The sequence below is a fragment of the Gigantopelta aegis genome, chromosome 1 (genome assembly GCF_016097555.1).
Source record: "Gigantopelta aegis isolate Gae_Host chromosome 1, Gae_host_genome, whole genome shotgun sequence".
Lineage (NCBI taxonomy): Eukaryota > Metazoa > Mollusca > Gastropoda > Neomphalida > Peltospiridae > Gigantopelta > Gigantopelta aegis.
The window spans coordinates 35,605,738-35,628,788 of NC_054699.1; the positions used below are offsets into that span (position 1 = coordinate 35,605,738).

The window sequence follows — 23,051 nt, forward strand, 5'->3', positions numbered from 1 at the left end:
GTCACATGCCACTCAAACATGTCCACTAATAGCGGGTGTGTCCGCCATTGCTGGCCATGACCGCCGCACACCTCCTACCCATGGAGAGGAAGAGGTTCCTGATGAAGGCCCTGGGCACGTTGTTGTAGGTGTCCACGACGGCCTGGCGGAGCTGCTGCTGTGTCACCACGGGAGCAGGGCGTTCGTTCATCATGCGCTGAACCTCGTCCCACAAGTGCTCGATGGGGTTCAGATCCGGGCTTAAAGCTGGCCAGTCCATTGTGATGATGTTGTGCTGTGCCAGGAATGCCTGGGTGGCCCGTGCCGTGTGTGGCCTGGCGTTGTCGTGCTGGTAAACCAGCGAAAAAAGGCACCACCACAGGCGTGAGCACTTCATCGATGTAGCGCTGTGCTGTGACGCCCCTGCCGCGTCCTCGGCCGTTGTTGTCGAAGATGACAGGTTGTACACGACGTCCCCAGGATATGGCACCCCACAGCATGACGGAAGGCCCTCCCCAACGGTCCCTCTCTATAACACACGCATCTGTGAAGCGCTCACCTCGACGCCTCCACACCCTCATACGACCGTCGGCCCTATCTAAGCAGTAGCGGCTTTCGTCGGAGAAGACGATGTTCTGCCACTGTCGGTTCCGCCACTGTCGATGCAGAACAGCCCAGTTGTGTCATGCAAGGCGGTGTCGCTGTGTGAGACGTTGTCCAATGTACGGTCGACGACAGTTCAGATGGATGGCGATCAGACGACGTCGTACCGTGGTGTAGGAAACGGGGCGGTTGTGGGTTCCCACTGTCTGCCGGGCTGTTGTGGTGGCTGGTACGAACCGATCACGCATGTGAGTTCAGACGATGTAACGGTCCTGGCGCTGTGACGTCACTCTGGGACGGCCGCTACGTGGACGGTCGACGACGTTGTTGTTCTGTAGAAATCGGTCTATGAGACGGTAGATTGTCGAGACATGGACACCGAAAGCACGTGCAACCTGCCTGGCATCCATTCCGGCCTCCAAATTCCCCAAAGCTCTATGTCTGGAATCAGCGTTAAGTCGTGGCATCGTTGTATCGCTACTCGTAAAATGAGTTGAACATTGCTGTCTGGCGTTTCTTTTATACCCAGGCCTGGTAGTGTTTCACGTGCAATTCGCATCTTTCATGATCCACCCGTTTTGCATTCCAGATCGATTTTGGTCATCAATTTCAGCACGTGCGTGACGTCACACTGTACTCGTTTTTTTCATGCGTTATGTGGAATTGGATACGCTGACAAGATGGCTATTGGTCAACTTAATCGATTTGTACATAGTTTATTCAAATGTGGGTTTTTTAATATTTTAAAATTTTCGCGTTTCTTTTGGAGTTAAGTATATATACTTACATGTACATATTACCACTGACATTTGATCATAATTGTATTAATTATTAACAAAACTGACATGATGAAGGAAAACTATCAAACAGGACCTACAATTAAACATGCTCAGATGTGTGAGATCTTGTACCGCCATTTTGGCACATGCTGGTTGTCAACTGGTGTGTTTTGGCCATGGTTGAATGGACACCGAGCAAGTTATACTTTTGTTTCTAATTAAATGACTTGTTGTAAGAAACAAAGAAGCAAATTATTTATCTTTATTTTTTACACTTTGTTTTGGATAATGGCCATCCAGTTCCGGAAGCTGAACAAAACAATATATATTTCTGCATTTATTCATTGTTCCTTTCTTCCTTATTTTTATCATTCATTATTTGTCTATCCATTGGAAAACATGTATTACTAGGCTTTATTGCTACATGTATGACTAACTTGTTGCCCCAAGTCTGCGAGTATCCCTGGCGATGTAGTTGGCAAAGATGATGGACCTCATGCTAGTTTTCCCCGATCCACTCTTCCCCATCAATAACACCTGTAATAACAAAATAACAACACCTGTTGGAGAGGGGGTTAATTTGTCAGCACCCCCCCCCCCCCCCCCACACACACACACACAACCACATCTGTACAACACTGGGGCAGCCCTGATTTTGTATTGGTGGTGGAGAGGGGGTTAATTCATCAGACCCCCCCACACACACACACACAAACACATGTATGTACCACATGCTCCCCCTGCCACCCCCCCCCCCCCCCCAAAAAAAAAAAACCAAACAAAACAAATATATATATATATATATTTTAAAGGGGAAGTAAACTCAAACACGAGCCTTAATATTATATGTTGTAAAGATGCATACCCGGAACACCAACAGGCAACACATACTGACACTTTAAGAAATGAAAAACACTTAATTTTAGAGTTAATGAAAAAACATGATTATTCCTGCTAACTGGGGGTGGGGACTGCTCTATAGTCCGAAAGTTCAATGGTCCGAAGGTTCAGTAGTCCAAAGGATCATTGATACGAAACACTATACTCTGTTAGTTAACGTAGTCTAATGTTTTACTACGTCAGGGTTTCTGCCAGAGGGTAAAATGAGTATGGCGCCATGCATACCCAGATTTTTTGGCAGCTTTTATTTTTTTTAAGTTAACTATTTGACAAAATTAATTACTCTTATCATTACTGTATGATTTTCTGAACCCTAATCCTAAACGTTTTTCTGGGGGAGGCCCCCATACCCCCTGTTGACTGTGGTTGCATTCAATTTCACAGCACCATGCATGCCCATACCCAAAAATGTCTTTCTGGCAGAAACACTGTACGTCTACTATGTGTATGGTATAAATAGGACGTTGTATGTTAACATAATTATGCATTTTATCCTCAAAGTTTTGCAACAGCATTGCTTCAGTTGAATTCGTAGCCTTGCATAATTTAAGATGACGGTACATTTAACTATTAGAATAATCCATCGTCAAGCCTTTAATTTAATTGTCAGTCGGCATCGTAATTTCCCTAACTAGTACACGTTGAAAATTAACAAGTTATGGTCCATTTTGTCGCCATCAAACCATTTTGTCATCGGCGACAAAATCGTTCAATACGACACATATTTTAGGATACAAAAATTATGAGGTATATAATCATAATTTTTGTATATTTATTAACTAGACACACAGGATGAAATATTGCTTCCAAATGTTTTTGTGCATGTGTTGGTTTCATTTTTGTGTTGTTTAGGTATTATTTTATTGCAAATGACATGCAGAATGTAAGGGAATCTGTTTATAAAACGTGTCATTATACTAATGATGCTTGATATATCATCATCTATGATTGGTTTATTTAAAATTAGCCACACTAGTTTGGGTTGCATTAATATCATACATCAGTCCTTGGCTTTTGAAAAACAAAGGCGAGTAAAAAATTGCACTCATCAAAATGCTAAGTCGAGTGAAAACCAAGCATTATTAATTTATGAAGTAATTGGTACATGTAAATGCAGAGACAATAAACCAATAATGTTTTCTTCTAATTTTATGTTGTTTGGTTTATTAGTGTAGTCTGACTTCTTTTCCCTTTCAGGAATGTAGTTATAATTTAATAAAACGTTTCAGGAGCTGTACCAGGGGTGGATTATGCTTTAGGTTTCTGAAACAATGTGTACATGTTTATAATTAGAAATTATAAATTTTACATGGACATTCAAGTTAGATCTACGTGGTGGGTTTGGGGTTTTTTTAGCGGGGGAGGGGAAGGGGGAGCGGGAGGGGGAGCAGGAGGGGGAAGCGGGAGGGGGGAGCAGGAGGGGGGAGCGGGAGGGTGTTCCGTGCAACTGGGAAACCCCCAATAATCTACCCCTGAATACCATAGAAATATAATTATGACATGTATACACTGATCAGGGCTTCTAGAATGTTTATAAAAACCACTAGCCATGGGATCAGTGATTTATAAAATCCACTAGCCATGGGATCAGTGATTTATAAAATCCACTAGCCATGGGATCAGTGATTTATAAAATCCACTAGCCATGGGATCAGTGATTTATAAAATCCACTAGCCATGGGATCAGTGATTTATAAAAACCACTAGCCATGGGATCAGTGATTTATAAAATCCACTAGCCATGGGATCAGTGATTTATAAAAACCACTAGCCATGGGATCAGTGATTTATAAAATCCACTAGCCATGGGATCAGTGATTTATAAAAACCACTAGCCATGGGATCAGTGATTTATAAAATCCACTAGCCATGGGATCAGTGATTTATAAAATCCACTAGCCATGGGATCAGTGATTTATAAAATCCACTAGCCATGGGATCAGTGATTTATAAAATCCACTAGCCATGGGATCAGTGATTTATAAAATCCACTAGCCATGGGATCAGTGATTTTAAACATTTACTAGCCACCATTAAAAATTCAATAGCCCTACTTTACTTAAAGTTAATAAAATTTTACTAAATACTAGTAATAATCAAATATGTTATCTAAAGAGGGAGATATAGAGCTTAAAACACTAACATTGAGGGGTTGGGTGTGGGCAGGATACTTATATTTACAAAATAGACTTAACTGCATTATATATATATCTTTTCAGTGTTAGATGGTTTGATGAATGTGCAGCTAAATGCATATATGGGAATCAACTTGTCTTGAATTTCATTGTTATGTACAACAAACATGAGGGCCATTCCATGGTAATTATTTAAGCCAGGACGTGACATTCTGACTCTTATGATCTCCTTTACTAAAAATCCTTTTTAAATGGAAATGCAGTTTTATCATTTATAGACTCATTACATATAGTAGTATTTATAAGCATGTCAGGCCGCTGCCTAATTTTGTTTTGGTAAAAAAAAAAAGACTTATAAAGTGAAAAGTACACTGTTTAACACAATATCCAGTCTATTTCTAAATGCCATATAGCAATTTACTAAAAAAAATATTCTTTATAATGTACCGTACATGTAACATTTACTTTTTAAAATTTCAGTACGAGCCAGGACGTGACTTTTTGTCCAGTTCACTTAAATACAAGTAATAAATGATATGTATATCAAATACTTCTAATGAAACACTGTTAGTTTATGAAATCAATGATATTTACTTGTTTTAAGTGTTTTTATCATCAAAATAAGTGCATAAAATCCTAATTAATTGAACTGTCGTCGTGCAAAAAAAGAGGTTCTCATACAATATTCATATAATATATTTTTATAACCAGTTACCATACTGTCAACAACATTGTTTATCCTCATGTTGCTAAGTCTGGTGATTTTTGTCTAATCTTTACAATACATATATACAAACTAAAAAGATGAAGTATATAGGTATAACTTTTTCATTGGCTGCAGCATCAATTTTTGCATTTAGCTGATCAACATTGATCAATGTACAAATGTAGCTACATTTCTCATAAATTACATGTCCTGCATCAGTAAAGCTTCATTTATAGTTCTATCTATGAATGTTCACCTCAGTGTACGTCAAAATTTGTTTTTCAACTTTATTATTTAAAAATTTTAATTTAATTTTTTGAAGTTTAATTTTTTGTTTAATGTTTTAAAAACATATTTAACATGCATTGAGATAGATATCTACAGATGCACTATCAATGACACTAAATAAGCTTATGGTAGGCCAGACATTTAATTCTGTAGAATTCTTGTTTGCAATTTACCATATATATATATACAGGTATTTTAGAATTAAAGCCGCACACCCTAGTTCCATCCAGCGAAAATAAATTATAATTTGGTTAATCTACAAACCTGTAACACACTTAGATCGGGTTTTTATCAAATGGAGTGAAAAAGCAGGTTTTATATCGATAAATACCATGGGAATCCCCATGTCCCAATTGCTTGAAATAATTTTGAAAGTTAGTATTCTGATGTCACCGGTAGATGTCGCTCGAAGCACAACAATGCCTACGTCACGACAAATTTCACAGACTTGGGGTGCGTTCCTTTCACCTCTCCTGGACATGTTCCAACTGTTCTGTCCTGGTTGTATCCCCTCTCCAGATATCGTAAGACTTAGCAAAATTATTGGTTTTAAGGGTCTGTAACATTTTGTATTGAGACACTTACTTGTCTGAACTTTATTGTTACTGAAAATGTTCACGAACTGTGAAGAAAAATCTCACAAATGAACAACAACAAATCGGATGTTGAGTGCGCGAACCGTGCACGAGAAAACAAACCGAACCAAAATGATAACGGTCATGTGGTATACCAACGTCTGTGACATTGAAATGGAAATATATCCCCTCTAAAAATAGATTAGACCTTGTCTGCTCAACGTTTTTTTCTGAGAGGCCCGTGCCATTTTATGAAATACGAAAAATGCATTTTGTGGTATTACAAAAACCAGGATTACCAGGATTACCAAAAAACACTTCAGGTGAATGGAAATGTATATTCTAAATAATAAACGTTAAGTAAAGTGCAATTTTATTTGTGAAAAAAATGGGTTTAATAGCGAAAAACAATGCTGTAATGGTTAACAACTGGCCGTAACTAGGGTGTGTCCCTTTAATATATTATTATATTTGGCCTTTTGTTGGTATTTTTATGATCATCTGATTTAATTGAACCCCAGTCAGTACAGTTTCTTCTTTCTGTTCATCATTATCTGAGGCCAAACTATCAACAATGTATATTAAAGGTTCGGTTTGTTTTCTTGTGCACGGTTCACGCAATCAACATCCGATTTGTTGTTTTTCATTTGTGAGATTTTTCTTCACAGTTCGTGAAAATTTTCAGTAACAATAAAGTTCAGACAAGTACAAAATGTAAGTGTCTCAATACAAAACGACCAGCCTCGGTGGAGTCGTGGCAGGCCATCGGTCTACAGGCTGGTAGGTACTGGGTTCGGATCCCAGTTGAGGCATGGAATTTTTAATCCAGATACCGACTCCAAACCCTGAGTGAGTGCTCCGCAAGGCTCAATGGGTAGGTGTAAACCACTTGCACCGACCAGTGATCCATAACTGGTTCAACAAAGGCCATGGTTTGTGTTATCCTGCCTGTGGGAAGCGCAAATAAAAGATCCCTTGCTGCCTGTCGTAAAAAGAGTAGCCTATGTGGCGACAGCGGGTTTCCTCTAAAAAAATCTGTGTGGTCCTTAACCATATGTCTGACGCCATATAACCGTAAATAAAATGTGTTGAATGCGTTGTTAAATAAAACACTTCTTTCTTTCAATACAAAATGTTACAAACCCTTAAATCCAATAATTTTGCTAAGTCTTACGATATCTGGAGAGGGGATACAACCAGGACAGAACAGTTGGAACATGTCCAGGAGAGGTGAAAGGAACGCACCCCAAGTCTGTGAAATTTGTCGTAACGTAGGCATTGTTGTGCTTCGAGCGACATCTACTGGTGACATCAGAATACTAACTTTCAAAATTATTTCAAGCAATTGGGACATGGGGATTCCCATGGTATTTATCGATATAAAACCTGCTTTTTCACTCCATTTGATAAAAACCTGATCTAAGTGTGTTACAGGTTTGTAGATTAACCAAATTATAATTTATTTTCGCTGGATGGAACTAGGGTGTGCGGCTTTAATATAAACTGTTGATGGATGATAATAGCAAGGATTTCAACGACACAACTGATTTGAATTCCCCCAACCCAAGTTTTATCTTCCATATGTATCTTTATCAATTACATCCTTCACTGGAGAAATGTTGGTTTATATATTCCAATTCATGTTTGGATAGCTGTATCTGCCAAGGAATAAACGTAAATAAATGTGTACACCAGTTTGGATTCACAAAATGGAACATTTGATAGGCCTATAAATACAATATTCTTTAAATTGGTGGATGATCAATAATTCATTGTTTGGTCAAAACATACCTGTAGAAGCATAGAATTAATTGATAATAGTATTTTTGTATTTACATAAATCCATGTTAAATATTCGAACATGCTCCCTCGAACATCCAGTTTCTTTGTTTCTGATTCTTGATGGTGAGAGCAAAAATATTGATAATAAAAGTAATTTCTTTTAGGTACATGTGCATTATCTAGTCAGTTTTGCCAATTTCTCTATATAGAGAGATTTAATACATTTTTAATCTTTACTCAATTTAACATGACATCTTGAATGTCACGTCCTGGCTCAAAGTTTGAGGTGGTTATTTTAATCATTTAATACAACCAGTCATCATTGTACCTTTTATTTATACTTGGAACACTGAGAAGAAGGAGAATTAAAAAGGATTTTTATTTCAGAAAAATAGTTTTTAAATAAAACTAACTTTTATATGTCAAATCAGCCAGGACGTGACATTATATATTTTGAAAAATAATTTAATATATACTATAATTATGATATGAAAGAAGGGAAAGTAGTATTTTCATATGCAGTATATTTTAGATATGATGTCCTGATACCTAATTTTTAAATTTGACATAACAGTAATGAAATATTACCAAAAAACAAATGTCACATCCTGGCTTACAAAAATTATTTTTTCAAATAACTGTCATTAAAATCCATAAAATATAAGTAAATTGGCAATAAAAGTATATTTGTATGTGCTTAAGGGTGTTAACGTTAAGCTATAATAAAAACTTAGTTTAACAGATCATTTTGAAATTTCCTTACCCATGGACCAAATACCATGGAATTGCCCATGATTAGAATAGTTGGGATGGGAAAAACCCACTGGTTCCAAGGAGGTGGTTCATGAATGACCGAGGCATCTTGTGTGCACTACCGACTCATATTATTAATACTTTTTTTTAAATAACTCGTGAATGTAGGCCTCCAATTACTTCAATTGATGGTGTTGGTTGGGACATTGACATTCACGTGGCATTTTTTTTTTAAAGTATAAAATTACACGATTGCCATTTTGGGGGTCTTGCGTAAGCTTTGCAGGCTAACAGTTATACAGTTATGAACTAATCGAGACAATTTTACCAACTTCGCTGATTTCCTTGACGAGTTCATTTGTGTAGGCTACAGAAGCCACTATTTTTAATTCAATCCCATTTCTCTTTTTGTCATACATGTAACTATATGAACAGTATAAATGAGTTATCCTTATCAGACGTTGTGATCTACATGTATTACCTTACAACAGTGGATTGTTTCTAATTACTAATAAATTAAATAGGCAAACAAGTTTTGATCGGATTGGTACGTCTTCAAAGATGTCTATTATCCGATTTGTATAGCAAAGATAAGTACCAGTAAGATAGTAAAATCTTACTCTTTTTTTCTGGTATTATTAAACGGATCTTTCTATCAGTTACATGATACGGTAAATTGGTAATCAATATACAAAATTATTTTACGTGCGCTGTTTGTTAAGTGTAACGTGCGTTATTTTTCCACACTAGCCAGGTTGAAATTACGTGCGCTGTACGAGCACGATCGCACCCGCGAACCTTAAAAGGTCATATCTTTGGGACTGTGTAATTGGTCAGTTCTGTGATTTTAGATGGGAAAGTCTACTTATAATCAAGCGTTTTACAGAATTATTTACAGGGCCATTCCATGGTAATGATTTAAGCCAGGATGTGACTCTTATCATCTCCTTCACTAAAAATCCTTCTTAATTGGAAATTTATCATTTATATACTCAATACATATAGTAGTATAAGCATGTCAGCCTAATTTAGTTTAAAAAAAAAAAAAGATTTAGAAAGTAAAAAGTAAAATATGCCAAGACATGACGAAAACAAACATCACTTTTTTAACACTGCATACAGTCACTTCTGAGGAAATCCTTTACAGTCGATTTCATCCCTTTGCATCGCCACTAAGAGGACTGCCACTCTCAGACTAGTTTACTAAAGTAATGTATGTGCAGTTCTACATTTAGTCTCTTGCTCTTGGTACTGCATTAATTATCTTTTACTTCAGAGACCATGCATGTCAAGCTGCACACCTTGACTGTTCTAGCATTTTGTCCTCACCCCTGTATTAAAAATTAAATTAATCTCTATAATTTAATGGTAATTTGTAAAGAAACTTTTTTATTTATTCTGGATTTCTTTTTCAAAAATGTTATTTAAGTTGGTATGTTTTTACCATGTTTTTAAATGCATGTTTGCTTTATTCATTATGAAGTTACATGCCAATTAATTGGTTTCCTTTTGACGCAAACGGACTATATACGGTGACCACAAAGTACATATTCAACAAAGAACATTATAGTTTTAATTTTGATTGTGCAGTTAAATTACAATGTAATCATTGGAGCAGGGTTGAAAATTAGCAGTCGCCCGGTCGCGACCTTTATTGGCTATATGGGCGACTAAGAATTTTACAAAGGTAGTCCATTGAGTGACCATCGATTTTAGGGTCTGGCGAATATGGTACCAGTTAAAATAGAAAGACACTGAAACTGAATCGAATGTCACAAAACACTGATCTGTGTTGGCGCGAACTAAAGATCTGGCAGCAGAAGACATAACTAAGTACATAGTATATTTTGGTAAAATGTTGGGGCTTTTTGTACAGATAGATTTTGGCTGTGCGGTTAAATTTCAATGTGTTAATTGGAGGGATAGTTGAATTTGAGAAGGGCCAGTAAGATTTTTCTTTAACTGGCCCTGCTGGCGACCATGGTTTTCATGTTAATTTTCAACCCTGATAAAAGTATTTTACATGCGCCAAAAGCATTGTGTGTGCATCCCTTTAAAGATAAACAAACGAATCTCATCAAATTATGGAATGCCAGACAACTCGGCCCCGAGGACAACTTGGCCCACGTCGAGACAACTCGGCCCAGAGTTCTGAGACAACCCGGCCCACGTCGAGACAACTCGGCCCGGAGTCCAGAGACAACTCGGCACAGGGACAATCTTGTCTATTGTTGGACAAGTGTTGTTTTTTAAATTAAAGTATTCTCACTGAAATAAAAGAATGTGTTTTTGTAATAATGTGTGTTTAATGTAATAAATGTGAGAATTTGGCAAATGATGTCTTTAGCATTATTTCTATAGTACAATACTTCTAGAAACTACGATATGCGCGTATGACATGCACAATTGTCATTCTTAATGGTGACCATATAGTTAGCGGTATCTATCAGTATAATGCATTATTATTACTATAGTACAATACTACGACATGGCCAACTATCATACTTAACACGCATATAATGTGTCACAGCATGCCCCGTCTATCAGTCTAATAACTCGGCCCGAGGCCGAGTTGTCCCTCGGGCCGAGTTGTCTGGTCCCCAAATTATGTTTTAGTACCACAAATAATATTGGGGAAGGGGCAAACTGACAAATAGTCTATCTGGTGGCGAATTGACTTGTGGGTGGGGATGGGAGCGAAATGTATTTCCTATGTTCAGGGACAGCACGCTCTCGCTAACGTTCGCATACTAATTGACTGATCTCCAATGTGGTCTAGCGTAGCGAACGTCTTATCTACTCTGTCTGGCTGAACTCGGACCCAATAAATTGAATAATGGCTCACGGAAACAGATCTCCCAACGCTATAGGTTGACAGTTCTGAACTTCTATATTCTCTAAATTAATGCCGTATGTGAACTAGGACAGACAACTTGTAACTAATTTCGACTAACCTTTTTCTTCATTTTCATCACCTGTTGTCTTCAAAACAGTAAACTATTTGGACAACTACTCGTGACATCAACATCCGGCGATGGAGAATCCCGTAATCGGCCGAGGTATTCCGAATGAGATTTGTGGGTGCTCCGTACAGATGGAGAAGGAACTAAACAAAAACGACAGCTATCCGGAAGTTGTTCAAGAAACTATGGCCGTCAACGTGTACGCTGGAGTGTAAACATGAAAGAGAAGTGTAAACATGGCTTGAAATTGTTAACATCAGGGTAAATAGTGACATGAATAATGACCTGAGCTATTTTTATAGACTATGCCTCATCCGATGTCCAGTTTTATTACAATTTAGACAAATGTGGCTACGAAGTAAAGTGCAAAATGCATTCCTTGCATTGAATTCCTTGAGTAAGCCAAGGAAATTCATTCTTGCCGCCATCGTTGTCTTAGCTCTGCTCTACTACTTGCTCCCATTGCTGTTTGGCTTGTCAAAGAACAAAATTAGCACACAGCCAGCAGGAAGTTGCTTAGAAGAAAAAATCCAAAAGGAATTTTACAAGTCTCTTGGTTCTTTGGACACGGTTGTTCGACACAAACCACTACATGAAAGTGAGGGAGAACATGCATACCCGATGTATGTTGGTAATGGCAAAATAGCAGCTGCATTTGATTCCCAAAATGGCGCTTTTATTAGATTAAATCGTGCACTATCCATACCTGTTAAATTCTACCCAGTCATACAGACACACATTGATGATAAAGTTGTTGATGAAGCTTTTGTACTTAACATGAAATCGGGTATCGCTTATCGACTGCAGTCTTTAGTGACACCCTCAGGATGTGTTTCTATTGGCTCACAGATATACGCTCACAGATCCCGACCAACATTATTTATACAAGATATTCGTATTCAGAATCCTACCAGATTTCCTATAGTTGTAGAACTAGATCAGACAGGTGCCTCAGGATGGAAGGGGTCAAAAACAGAACAGTACAGTGCAGGAAGTCGCACCGGCGATAACATTAAGTACAAAGTGACATCTGGACTTGTCAAGGTACCAGGATCCAATTCGGTTGTTGCAGCAGCATTTGGAATGATGTTTATAGACCAGAACACACTATCAGTTAAATCGCACTCAACAGTAAATTATCATATCATCACCGTTGTGCAATACACAAAACCATTGCGGAGCCAGGAAGCTAACAAACACTTACCTGACCTGTCCAAGCAGGTGCAGCTGGACATGGCAAGTGCCTTAGAAATTGATCAGAAGCGTCTGCGCCAGGAGCATGTTAGTGTGTGGGCCCGACTGTGGGAGAGTGGTTTCAGCATCAGTCACTCACGGGCAGCGGGAGTCCTCAACGGGGAGAAGATTAACATGACCATGTATTATGTGCTGAGTAATGTTCTTGCCCCACTCCATGACATTACGACGACAAAAGACCAGAAGACAAATATCCTAAAGGTCCTTTACTACCCTGATCACTGTTACAGTGAACACTCCACACTGCAGGCGCAGACACTGTGGAGTGACGTAACGGCCGAGGATCAGATCGCTCAAGTTGTAACGACGTGGATGATCACTCTTGAGAACCACGGCTGTCGGGTCATGGTGCAGTCGGGGGCCGAGGGGGTGCTTCAGGCCATGCTGCTGAGCTTAGGGGCGCTTCGTTTCCGTGATGACCACCTTGAGTATGCAGTCCATCCGAAGGAGCTGCACCGAGATCTGACATTCCGCCGCATCAACTACGGCAACAACACGCACGTCAACATATCCGTGATCGTCGGTGACGATAACAAAGCCAGCCTGTTTGTGGCACTGGATCGCAACGACAAGCCGTACTATGCCTGTGACGCGGGCTGCCTTGACCCGCCCATGCTGCTGAGTAGAGACTGGAAACGTTTCCCGGTCAAACTGACGGAGCCGCTGACGTCAATTCTGTACATCACCGCCGACAAGACTCACGTGGAGGAGCTGAAACACGTGATCCACGTGAAGGCCGTGGAGGAGGCGCCGCCACATGAACATCACGTGATGGCCCTACACAAACATGGACACCACTTCGGGGGCCTGCCCACGCTCTTCTGGGTGGCCATTGTGTTCCTTATTCTCATATTTCATCTCTTCCTCTTCAAGCTCATTTATAATGAATACTGTGTGGGACAAGAACGCTATGCAAGGACTAAATACAATATGTAAATTTATGTTCATTAATGTTTCTTTGTCTCTGGTGTTCAGGGTTCGAACGTAATAATTTGTTACCCAGGTAAGTTTTAAAAAGAATGCAGTGGCAGTGTTTTATAAAGTGATTTTTGCAGCAAATAAACATAACTGAAATGTTATTTTAATGTACCATATATCAGGGATCTCACTGACCCTCGAAAAGTGTCTTTTGAAGCATGGAATTTGGACAGGACTCTTATTTTTTTAATTTTAACTTAAAATCCTATTATGGGACTCCCCAAATTTCACAAGAAAGCTCAAATGACCCCCAGTGGAGAAAGTCCAGTGAGAACCCTGATATATGTAGATGTATTTCAAATGAATAAATGTTAAATAATGGCAGATAACGAACACTACATGTATACATTATGCTGTCAATAATCAGGAGCTATATACAAATGGCAGTAATTTTTATCCTGTGGCACAAAAGTGGCGTTAGTGATGCTCCTCACCTATGACAAGTTATGTCTCAAAATTGGCAATTTCTGACAGTGCTGCTGTTATGTTCGATCCCAGGGTGTACATGTATCGGACGCTTAAATACAGGGAATTTTGCAGGGTGAGGGTTAAACACAGGCAAGTTGCAGGGTTTCTGCCAGACGGTAAAACGGGTATGGCACCATACCCAAATTGTTTTGCAGATTTCTGTTTTTTTAAGTTACCTTTTGACAAAATTAATTACTCTTTATGATTACTGTATGATTTTCTTAGCCCTAAACTTAACCCATTTGTTGACTGGTTGCATTCAATTCCATAGTCCCGTACCCAAAACTTTCTTTCTGGCAGAAACACTGAGTTAAGATTTAAAAGTTTCCAGGTGGGTCTGGAGGCATGTTCCCCCCCATAAAATTGTTAAAACTAGATGTCCTAAAATGCAATTGTATGCGTTATATACATGTATATATATATGTAAAGTTCTTCATGACAAATGCTAGTAAATACATCACTTTTTAAAATGTATGCACTTTTCATTACATACATGTATAATTTGTGCTATAAATGCCTGACATCATTTCCTTGATGTGCTCATGGCAAAGACTGTTCTTCATGTCTGTGTGTGTAAAACCTCTCAAAACTGAACCCTCTGTAAACTGGAATTCCCTCAAAACAAGACTTTTTCATGATCCATTTTTAGATACATGTATCTGTGCAGAAGAGAACCTCTGTAAACCAGATACCTCTTAAAACTGGATTTTTTTTACTTGCTCCTGGGTGTGTCCGTTTAAGAGGAGTTTCACTGTGTGTGTGTATATTTAGAGAATAACTAACAAGCTACGAGGAATTATTAATTATCTGTCCCGAGTGAATGAATGTTGTAAACCCGAGCCTTTGATAATTTGTAACTCCTTGTAGCGAGTTGGTTATTCTCTTTATTACCCATTGTCAATTTTAACTGATTTTTAATGTAAAAATTCCTCTGCAGTGTACAACAAAGTCATCAGCCATTACGTCATATAATCTTAGGTGCATTACATGACGTAATGTAAGTGATGTCATAGCATACCGGCATTCTTTATACAGCCAAATAATTATTTTTTATATATTACTAAAGCTGCTGCTTATAAAAATATACCATTTCATGTTTACGAAACAAATGAGTCCATTTGTTTTTGTAAATCTTTGTAGATCATATAACGTATGTGTATTCTGACTCATGAATGGAAACATTATATGAATGTCGTGATTTTTAAGCCAGCCAATCAGTGGCTGTAGAAGCAATCTGCACACTGTGCAGAGATCGAAAAAATATTACCCTGTATATTTGAGTCCATATGGGTAATAAATATATATATATATATATATTATAAAGTCCTCTAAAACAAAACAGATACCACTTAAAAGTGGACATTTTACTTGGTCCAGAGGGTGTCCAGTTTTATAAACACCATATAGTCATGTACCAAATTGTTTGAACAAATGAAATAATTACTTACTTTACAAATGAACAACTGTACCATCCAATTCAATAATTTGTTATAACAACAATCATATTATTTATATTAATAAGAGAAAAAAAATCAATTGTTTTGTAATACATAAATTAATTTCTTTTTAGTGCATCTGGTTAAAAAATGACGCCCTTGTTATTGCATTTTTGTATATTCGAGGGAATGCTTTGGGAGCTACTATTCGACAAACTAAATCAAAATTACTCAATAGCTCCATTTCTCTTTCGATTAACCATTCCAAATTATGCGCCAAAATTACCTCATGAAAACTGCGCAATCTTTATATATTTTTTTACTTAATTCTAATGGGACATTCAAAATTCAATAGCACCACAAATGCCCTTGCCTGCTACTGACTGTGGTCGGGCTGCTGCATGGTACTCTCTTGCACCTGCCAGCGTGGACAGGCCCTCCTCCAACCCACCCTGACCCTTTCCTACCTTGGATAGGAGCCGGCATGACCTGACACCTATGTCCATAACAGGCGTGCACTACAGCAGCTTGCTCTGAATGTGCAAGTTATGCCCTATAACCAAACCTGATGCTGGGGCTTGCTTCCAGAGAAAAGTTCCCAATTTTCTGCAGCTATACATATATGCATATTTTATTTATTATTATTATTATTATTATTATCATTTTAATGCTTTGAGCAGTTGGGAGTATTGACACCCAATCCTCCCCCATACATGCTTTGTGTACATGGAAAAAAATGTATGTATGTACAATTCCATTTGTGTGTAGTATGTATGCAGCTGATTTACAAATGTGAGGATAAATGTTAATTAATGGTTGTTTAATCTGAATTAGGTTTGTTTTAGTTTTTTGTGGTTTTTTGATGATCAGTGATTGTTAATCAGACAAATTGTATATATATATATTGTGGATTTAAATTATTTTGTGGTAGCTACAAATGTATATGATTACAAATATTATATACCTTTTAAATTAACTTTTGTATGTTGTTTTTTATATTATGTACATAGATCTGTATACTTTACCAGCGGTGTAGCGAAGGAGTTGTGGGGCACGAGGTCATGCCCCCCCCCCCCCCCCAATTTAACTCCTTTTTTTTTTATTGTATTAAATTTTATAAAATCATACATACATAGTGTGGGTTGCCCCCCCCCCCCCCGCCCCAATAGTGCCCCCCCCCCCCCATCCCAGTCTAAACTCGTGGCCATGCCAGTGTACTTTACCACTACAATATGTGCATGTGTGAGTCTTCGCCAGGACAGGTGAGTGATCACTCCCACTCCCCACCACACTTGCCTGGAAAGTTTTGGGCGAGTGACAAATTGATCGCCTTAATGCATTTTAGGGGGTGGGATTTACCTTAGTCGGTTGAGTGCTCACTTGAGGTGCTTGTATCGCAGGATTGAACCACATCTGTGGATACATTCAACTGATTTGGGAGTTTTCTTGTTCCAACTGGTGCACAACAATTGGACAAGCCATGGTATATGCTTTCCTGTCTGGGAAAGTATATAAAAAATCCCTTACTGCATTGGGAAAAATGTAGCAGGTTTCTTCTGGTGACTACGTGTTAGAATTACCAAATATTTAACATCCAAGAGCCAATGATTAATTAATCAATGTTCTCTAGTGGTGTCATTAAACAAAACAAACTTTAATGCATTTTATTATAAACTTCATGAGACTGTTCACCTAGGACCACTTCAGGAGACTGTTCACCTAGGACAACTTCAGGAAAGTGATGTCTAGCTCACCTTCATTTCACTCATAGCGAAGACCGTGGCATGCTACAAATGTACATATATGTACACTCGCACATACACACACATACATACACTCGCACATACACACTCATACATATAGACACTCGCACATACACACTCATACATACACTCGCACATACACACTCATACATATAGACACTCGCACATACACACTCATACATAGACACTCAGACATACATACTCGCACATACACACTCATACATATAGACACTCGCACATACACACTCATACATACACTCGCACATACACACTCATACATAGACACTCACACTCAGACATACATACTCGCACATACACACTCATACATATAGACACTGGCACATACACACTCCTACATATAGACACTCGCACATGCACACTCATACATAGACACTCGCACATACACTCAGACATACATTTACATACTCTCACATACACACTCATACATACACACTCTCACATACACTCAGACATAAACACTCACATACACACTTTGACATACACACTCACACATAGACACTCTGACATAGACACTCGTACATACACACTCGTACATGCACACTCACACATAGACACTTGCACATAGACACTCGTACATACACACTCGTACATGCACACTCACACATAGACACTTGCACATAGACACTCGTACATACACACTCACACATAGACACTTGTACATACACACTCGTACATGCACACTCACACATAGACACTTGCACATAGACACTCGCACATACACACTCGTACATACACACTCGTACATACACATTTGCACATACATACTCGCACATAGACACTGAAATGTACACTCGCTAATGCACACTTGCACATACACTCATGCATAAACACTCGCACATAGACAATCACCCATAGGCACTCGGACATAGACACTTGTACCTATACACTCGCACATACACACTCGGACATACACACTCGTACATATACACTTTGACATACATACACTCTGATATACACACTCGGACATACACACTTGGATGTACACACTCGGACATTCACACTTGGACATACACACTCGTACATAGACACTGGCACATACACACTCGGACATATATACTTGGACATACACACTCGGACATACACACTCAGACATACACACTTGGACATACATACTCGGACATACACTGACATACACACTCGGACAGACACACTCGGACATACACACTCATACATACACACTCGGACATATACACTTGGACATACACACTCGGACATATACACTCGGACATGTACACTCTGATATACACACTCGGACGTACACACTCAGACATACACACTCAGACATACACACTCGGACACACACACGCACGTACACACTCGCACGTACACACTCGGATATACACACTCGCACATATACACTCGCACATACACACTCGTACATATATACTTGGACATACACACTCGCACATACACACTCAGACATACACACTCGTACATATACACTCGGACATAGACACTCACCCATAGACACTGGCACATACACACTCGGACATATATACTTGGACATGCACACTCGTACATAGACACTCGCCCATAGACACTGGCACATACTCACTCGCACATGTACACTCACACATATACACTCGTACATATACACTTGGACATATACACTCGGACATACACACTTGGACATATACACTTGGACATTCATACTCGTGCATCGTTTTCTGAATGCTAAAGTGACCAAACCAAATGTACATGTATAACGTAAGATATTGGTGGCTCAAGATAACTATTATATTCAAGCCTCCGCAAATTTTGAGCACAGTATGTCTGTCAAGCAGATCTAATTTTGCTTAACCTGTTTTTCATTGACACATACATAAAACTAAGGACATAATTGCCTGAGACATAACATGTTATGCAATAAAGGAAACTGGTTACCTGAATATGCGTTTGCATAAGTGATAAATTAGTATATGCATATTTTCAATTCTCAGAGGCCTCATATAGGTTAGTAAAATTACATGTACAGGTAGCCTATGTCATTGGCCCATTCCTTCACCTGGGCAGAGGAGAGGAAAGAGGGGGTGAAATAACTAGGTTTAATATGTAATATAATATGTTCAAGGCCTGATATAGGTTAGTAAAATTACATGTACAGGTAGCCTATGGCATTGGCCCATTCCTTCACCTGGGCAGAGGAGAGGAAAGAGGGGGTGAAATAACTAGGTTTAATATGTAATATAATATGTTCAAGGCCTGATATAGGTTAGTAAAATTACATGTACAGGTAGCTTAAGTCATTGGCCCATTCCTTCACCTGGGCAGAGGAGAGGAAAGAAGGGGTGAAATAACTAGGTTTAATATGTAATATATGTTCAAGGCCTGATATAGGTTAGTAAAATTACATGTACAGGTAGCCTATGTCATTGGCCCATTCCTTCACCTGGGCAGAGGAGAGGAAAGAGGGGGTGAAATAACTAGGTTTAATATGTAATATAATATGTTCAAGGCCTGATATATTTCTCGGGGGGGGGGGGGGGGGGGGGTGTGATGGTGCGTAAAAAAAATTCCTTGCTGTTAATGGGGTGCGTGACTTTGCTCAGTCGACAGGTTCTTGCATCAAAGGATCGAATCGCCTGAGTGGATCCATTCAACTGATTGGTTTATTTTTCATTCCAACCTGCATGCACCACAAATTGTCAACTATCGGCATTGTACCCATTAGGTCAGGTCAAATTATAGGGCTTAACGTGCACAGCCAGAGCAAGCTGTTGTAGCGCACGCCTGTCATGTGTGCAAGTGTCGACTCCTTCGCCCTGGACAGGAAAGTGGTTGGGGGTGATGGGGTGGACACCGTGGTAGAGGGGACTGTCCGGGCTTAGCAAGTGTAAGAGAGCACAAACAGCCCGACCAGGGTCGGTATCAGGTGGGGGAATGTACCAGTTGCAATAAGATACCTCTTTATATGGATAGGGCTGGACGTAGCCTAGTGATAAAGCATTCGCCTGTTGATGCATGGACAGTTTGGGATTGATCCCCATCAGTGGGCTATTTGTCATTCCAGCCAGTAATCCACGACTGGTATATCAAAGGCTGTGGTATCTGCTAATGAAAAAATGTAGCGGGTTTCCTCTCTACGATTATATGTCAGAATTGCCAAATGTTTGACATCCAATTAACCAATGCACTCTAGTGGTGTCGTTAAACAAAACTAACTTTAACTTACTGCTATTGAGAAAATGTTCCTCTAAGACTACCGGTATATATCAAAAATACGAAATAGTTGACATGTAATAGTCGATGATTAATAAATCATTGTACTCTAGTGGTGTCGTTTGCATGTTATATGGTGAACTTGGTAGAATGCCAGTTGAGTTGACTATCCACAAAAGATTAAGTTGTTATTGGGCACGAGTTATCTCGGGGAAACAATTTAAACTATCTCCATTATTATACAAATCAATGATGAGAGACCATATTAGCAATGGAACTAACTATAACTGGATTGCAGATGTTAAAAATATTTTAGATCATCTAGGAATGAGTAATATATGGCTATCACAAACCTTTCTATCGGTAAAATGGCTATCACAACAAATTAGCATACGACAAAACGACCAGTATTTACAAACATGGAAAAATAATATCTCAGAATCATCGAGAGGTAAAACCTACGAATATTTCAAAGACCAATTAAATTTTGAAAATTATCTTAATATTATTCCTGAAAAATTATGGACTGTTATGATAAAATATAGGACTTCTAACCATTATTTACCTGTTGAGACTGGACGTTGGAATACAGTTTTATTAGAAGATAGACTTTGTACTATTTGTGATGAAAACGACATAGGAGACTAATTTCATTATTTATTTGTATGTAGTTTTTTCAGTAATACCCGGAATGAATGTTTATGCCCATATTATTATATACGACCAAATATATATAAATTTAGAGAACTTATGAGCAGTAAAAGAATAAGCACACTAAAAAAAATTAGCTAAATTCATGAATATAATTTTTCAAGTATTTAAACGCCTATAACAACAACAATACCCAACAACAACCAAAATTACCATACATTAACCAGTTAATGAAACTAAAGGTCAACATACAACTATACTTGATATATTTTAAATCGTATTACATTATTTTATGTCTTATTGTTATTTTATGAAAATTTAATTTTTACTATTATTATTTATTTATTTTATTTATATCTATATATTGTAGTACCAATAATTATAAAGTACACAGTTGTAACTGAAATTATCTGAATAATTATATTTTACAATATACCTCTACTCTGTTACATCGCAGAATGCATCTATATTGTTAATACACATATCTCTATAATGTAATATCATGTATTTATATTATTAATACACATATTTTTATAATGTAATGTAATGTATTGTATTTGTATTTGTATTCATATATGTACCAAGCAATGTATTCCTATTATTTGTATCCTCCTGTTAACCATCTTGTCAAAATCAGAATATGTATGTTCCTCTTACACCGTTGCATAACGGCCTGAGTGTAATAAAGTTCTGTTCTGTTCTGTTAAACAAAACAAACTGATATTTGTTGGTGTGTCTTTTGACCATTCCTCCAACTTCACTTAATCTGGACATAGGAGATTAGCAGGGCTTGGGATAACCACGTTAATGTCTGTTTTGTTTAACGACATCGGCTATTGGATGTCAAACATTTGGTAATTTTGACTCGCAGTTATCAGAGGAAACTCGCTACATTTTTCCATTTGCACAGGGTTTGTATGCATCCCGGAAAATCCTGGAACGTGCTTAAAAAGAGATGTTTTATATGCATTTTCCCCATTAGACCCCAATACTAGTAATAATGCTGTATTATTCAGTTGTGTGTGCAGGAATTATTTTAAAAAAAAATTGGGGGTGGGGGTTGAGGGTCTAAACTGGCGAACAAAGTTTTTAGGAGCCTCGAATCATGAAGATATATTGGAGAAAAAAAGTGAAGCAAATTAGCTGGGGGGAGGGGGGTCCTAACCCTGAAACCCTCCGCACACGCTCATGGCATTATTGTTTGATATCTAAAAGACTTCTAGTACAATAGACCACTGACCAGTAATAATTAATATAATAATAATAAGTAATAATTATTATTTGCGTTTGAGCAAATATACTAACATTACTGAGGCAGCTTGCACCGATACACTAGCCTATTTTTTTTTCTCTTTCTTTTCTTTCTTTTCATGATATCAGACAAGTCATTTTAGCTCCGCTATGATGTCAGGTCACATCAGGTCATAGTGCTTTATGTGCACATTCAGAGCAACCTGTTGTAGCGCACGCCTGTCCTGGACCGCCTGCACTGGCAGGTGCAAGGGAGCACCAGCAGCCCGACCGTGGTCGGTAACAGGCGGGGGGGGGGGGGGGGGGATAGTAGTGATGCTATGGAATTTTGAAAGAGCAAAAAAATGCCAAACAGAAAAGGTGCGCAATTTTGATTAAGGAAATTTGGCGCAATTTTGAGCGATCGGTCAAAAAAGAAAGATCAGGAGCTAACATAGGTTTTGATTTTAGCGAGTCGAGAGTTGCTCGTTAATTAGACCTATTTGATGCTGAGGTGTTTCCCTAGGTTGCCCGTAGGGCCTGACCGCTTCTGGTCGTGGCATGACAACCCAGGGGAGACTAGTGCAGTTTCTGTATATACACCGGTAGGTAAGGCGCCGTGATGTTG

General features: G+C 38.5%; 2 protein-coding genes across 2 annotated transcripts in view; one reads left to right on the forward strand and one right to left on the reverse strand.

Moving 5' to 3' along the window:
• LOC121374329 (ras-related GTP-binding protein A) overlaps positions 1–11,583 on the reverse strand; it is a 29,458-nt gene extending 17,875 nt beyond the window's left edge. Inside the window, exons 1-2 of the mRNA XM_041501398.1 lie at positions 11,455–11,583; positions 1,799–1,898 (exon numbers count right to left, since the gene is read on the reverse strand). Of these exons, the coding sequence (XP_041357332.1) occupies positions 1,799–1,898; positions 11,455–11,472 (118 nt within the window). The 5' untranslated portion in view covers positions 11,473–11,583. The remainder of the gene's footprint in view (positions 1–1,798; positions 1,899–11,454) is intronic.
• A 22-nt stretch (positions 11,584–11,605) lies between these two features.
• Positions 11,606–15,028, forward strand: LOC121374321 (uncharacterized protein KIAA2013 homolog). Its single transcript, XM_041501385.1, has one exon. The coding sequence runs from the start codon at positions 11,737–11,739 to the stop codon at positions 13,651–13,653; it is 1,917 nt and encodes a 638-aa protein (XP_041357319.1). The 5' UTR covers positions 11,606–11,736; the 3' UTR covers positions 13,654–15,028.
• Positions 15,029–23,051: the final 8,023 nt, after the last annotated feature.

Excerpts from the sequence above, each read along its gene's own strand:
- LOC121374321 (XM_041501385.1), top strand. The coding sequence starts at position 11,737 with ATGAATAATGACCTGAGCTATTTTTATAGACTATGCCTCATCCGATGT.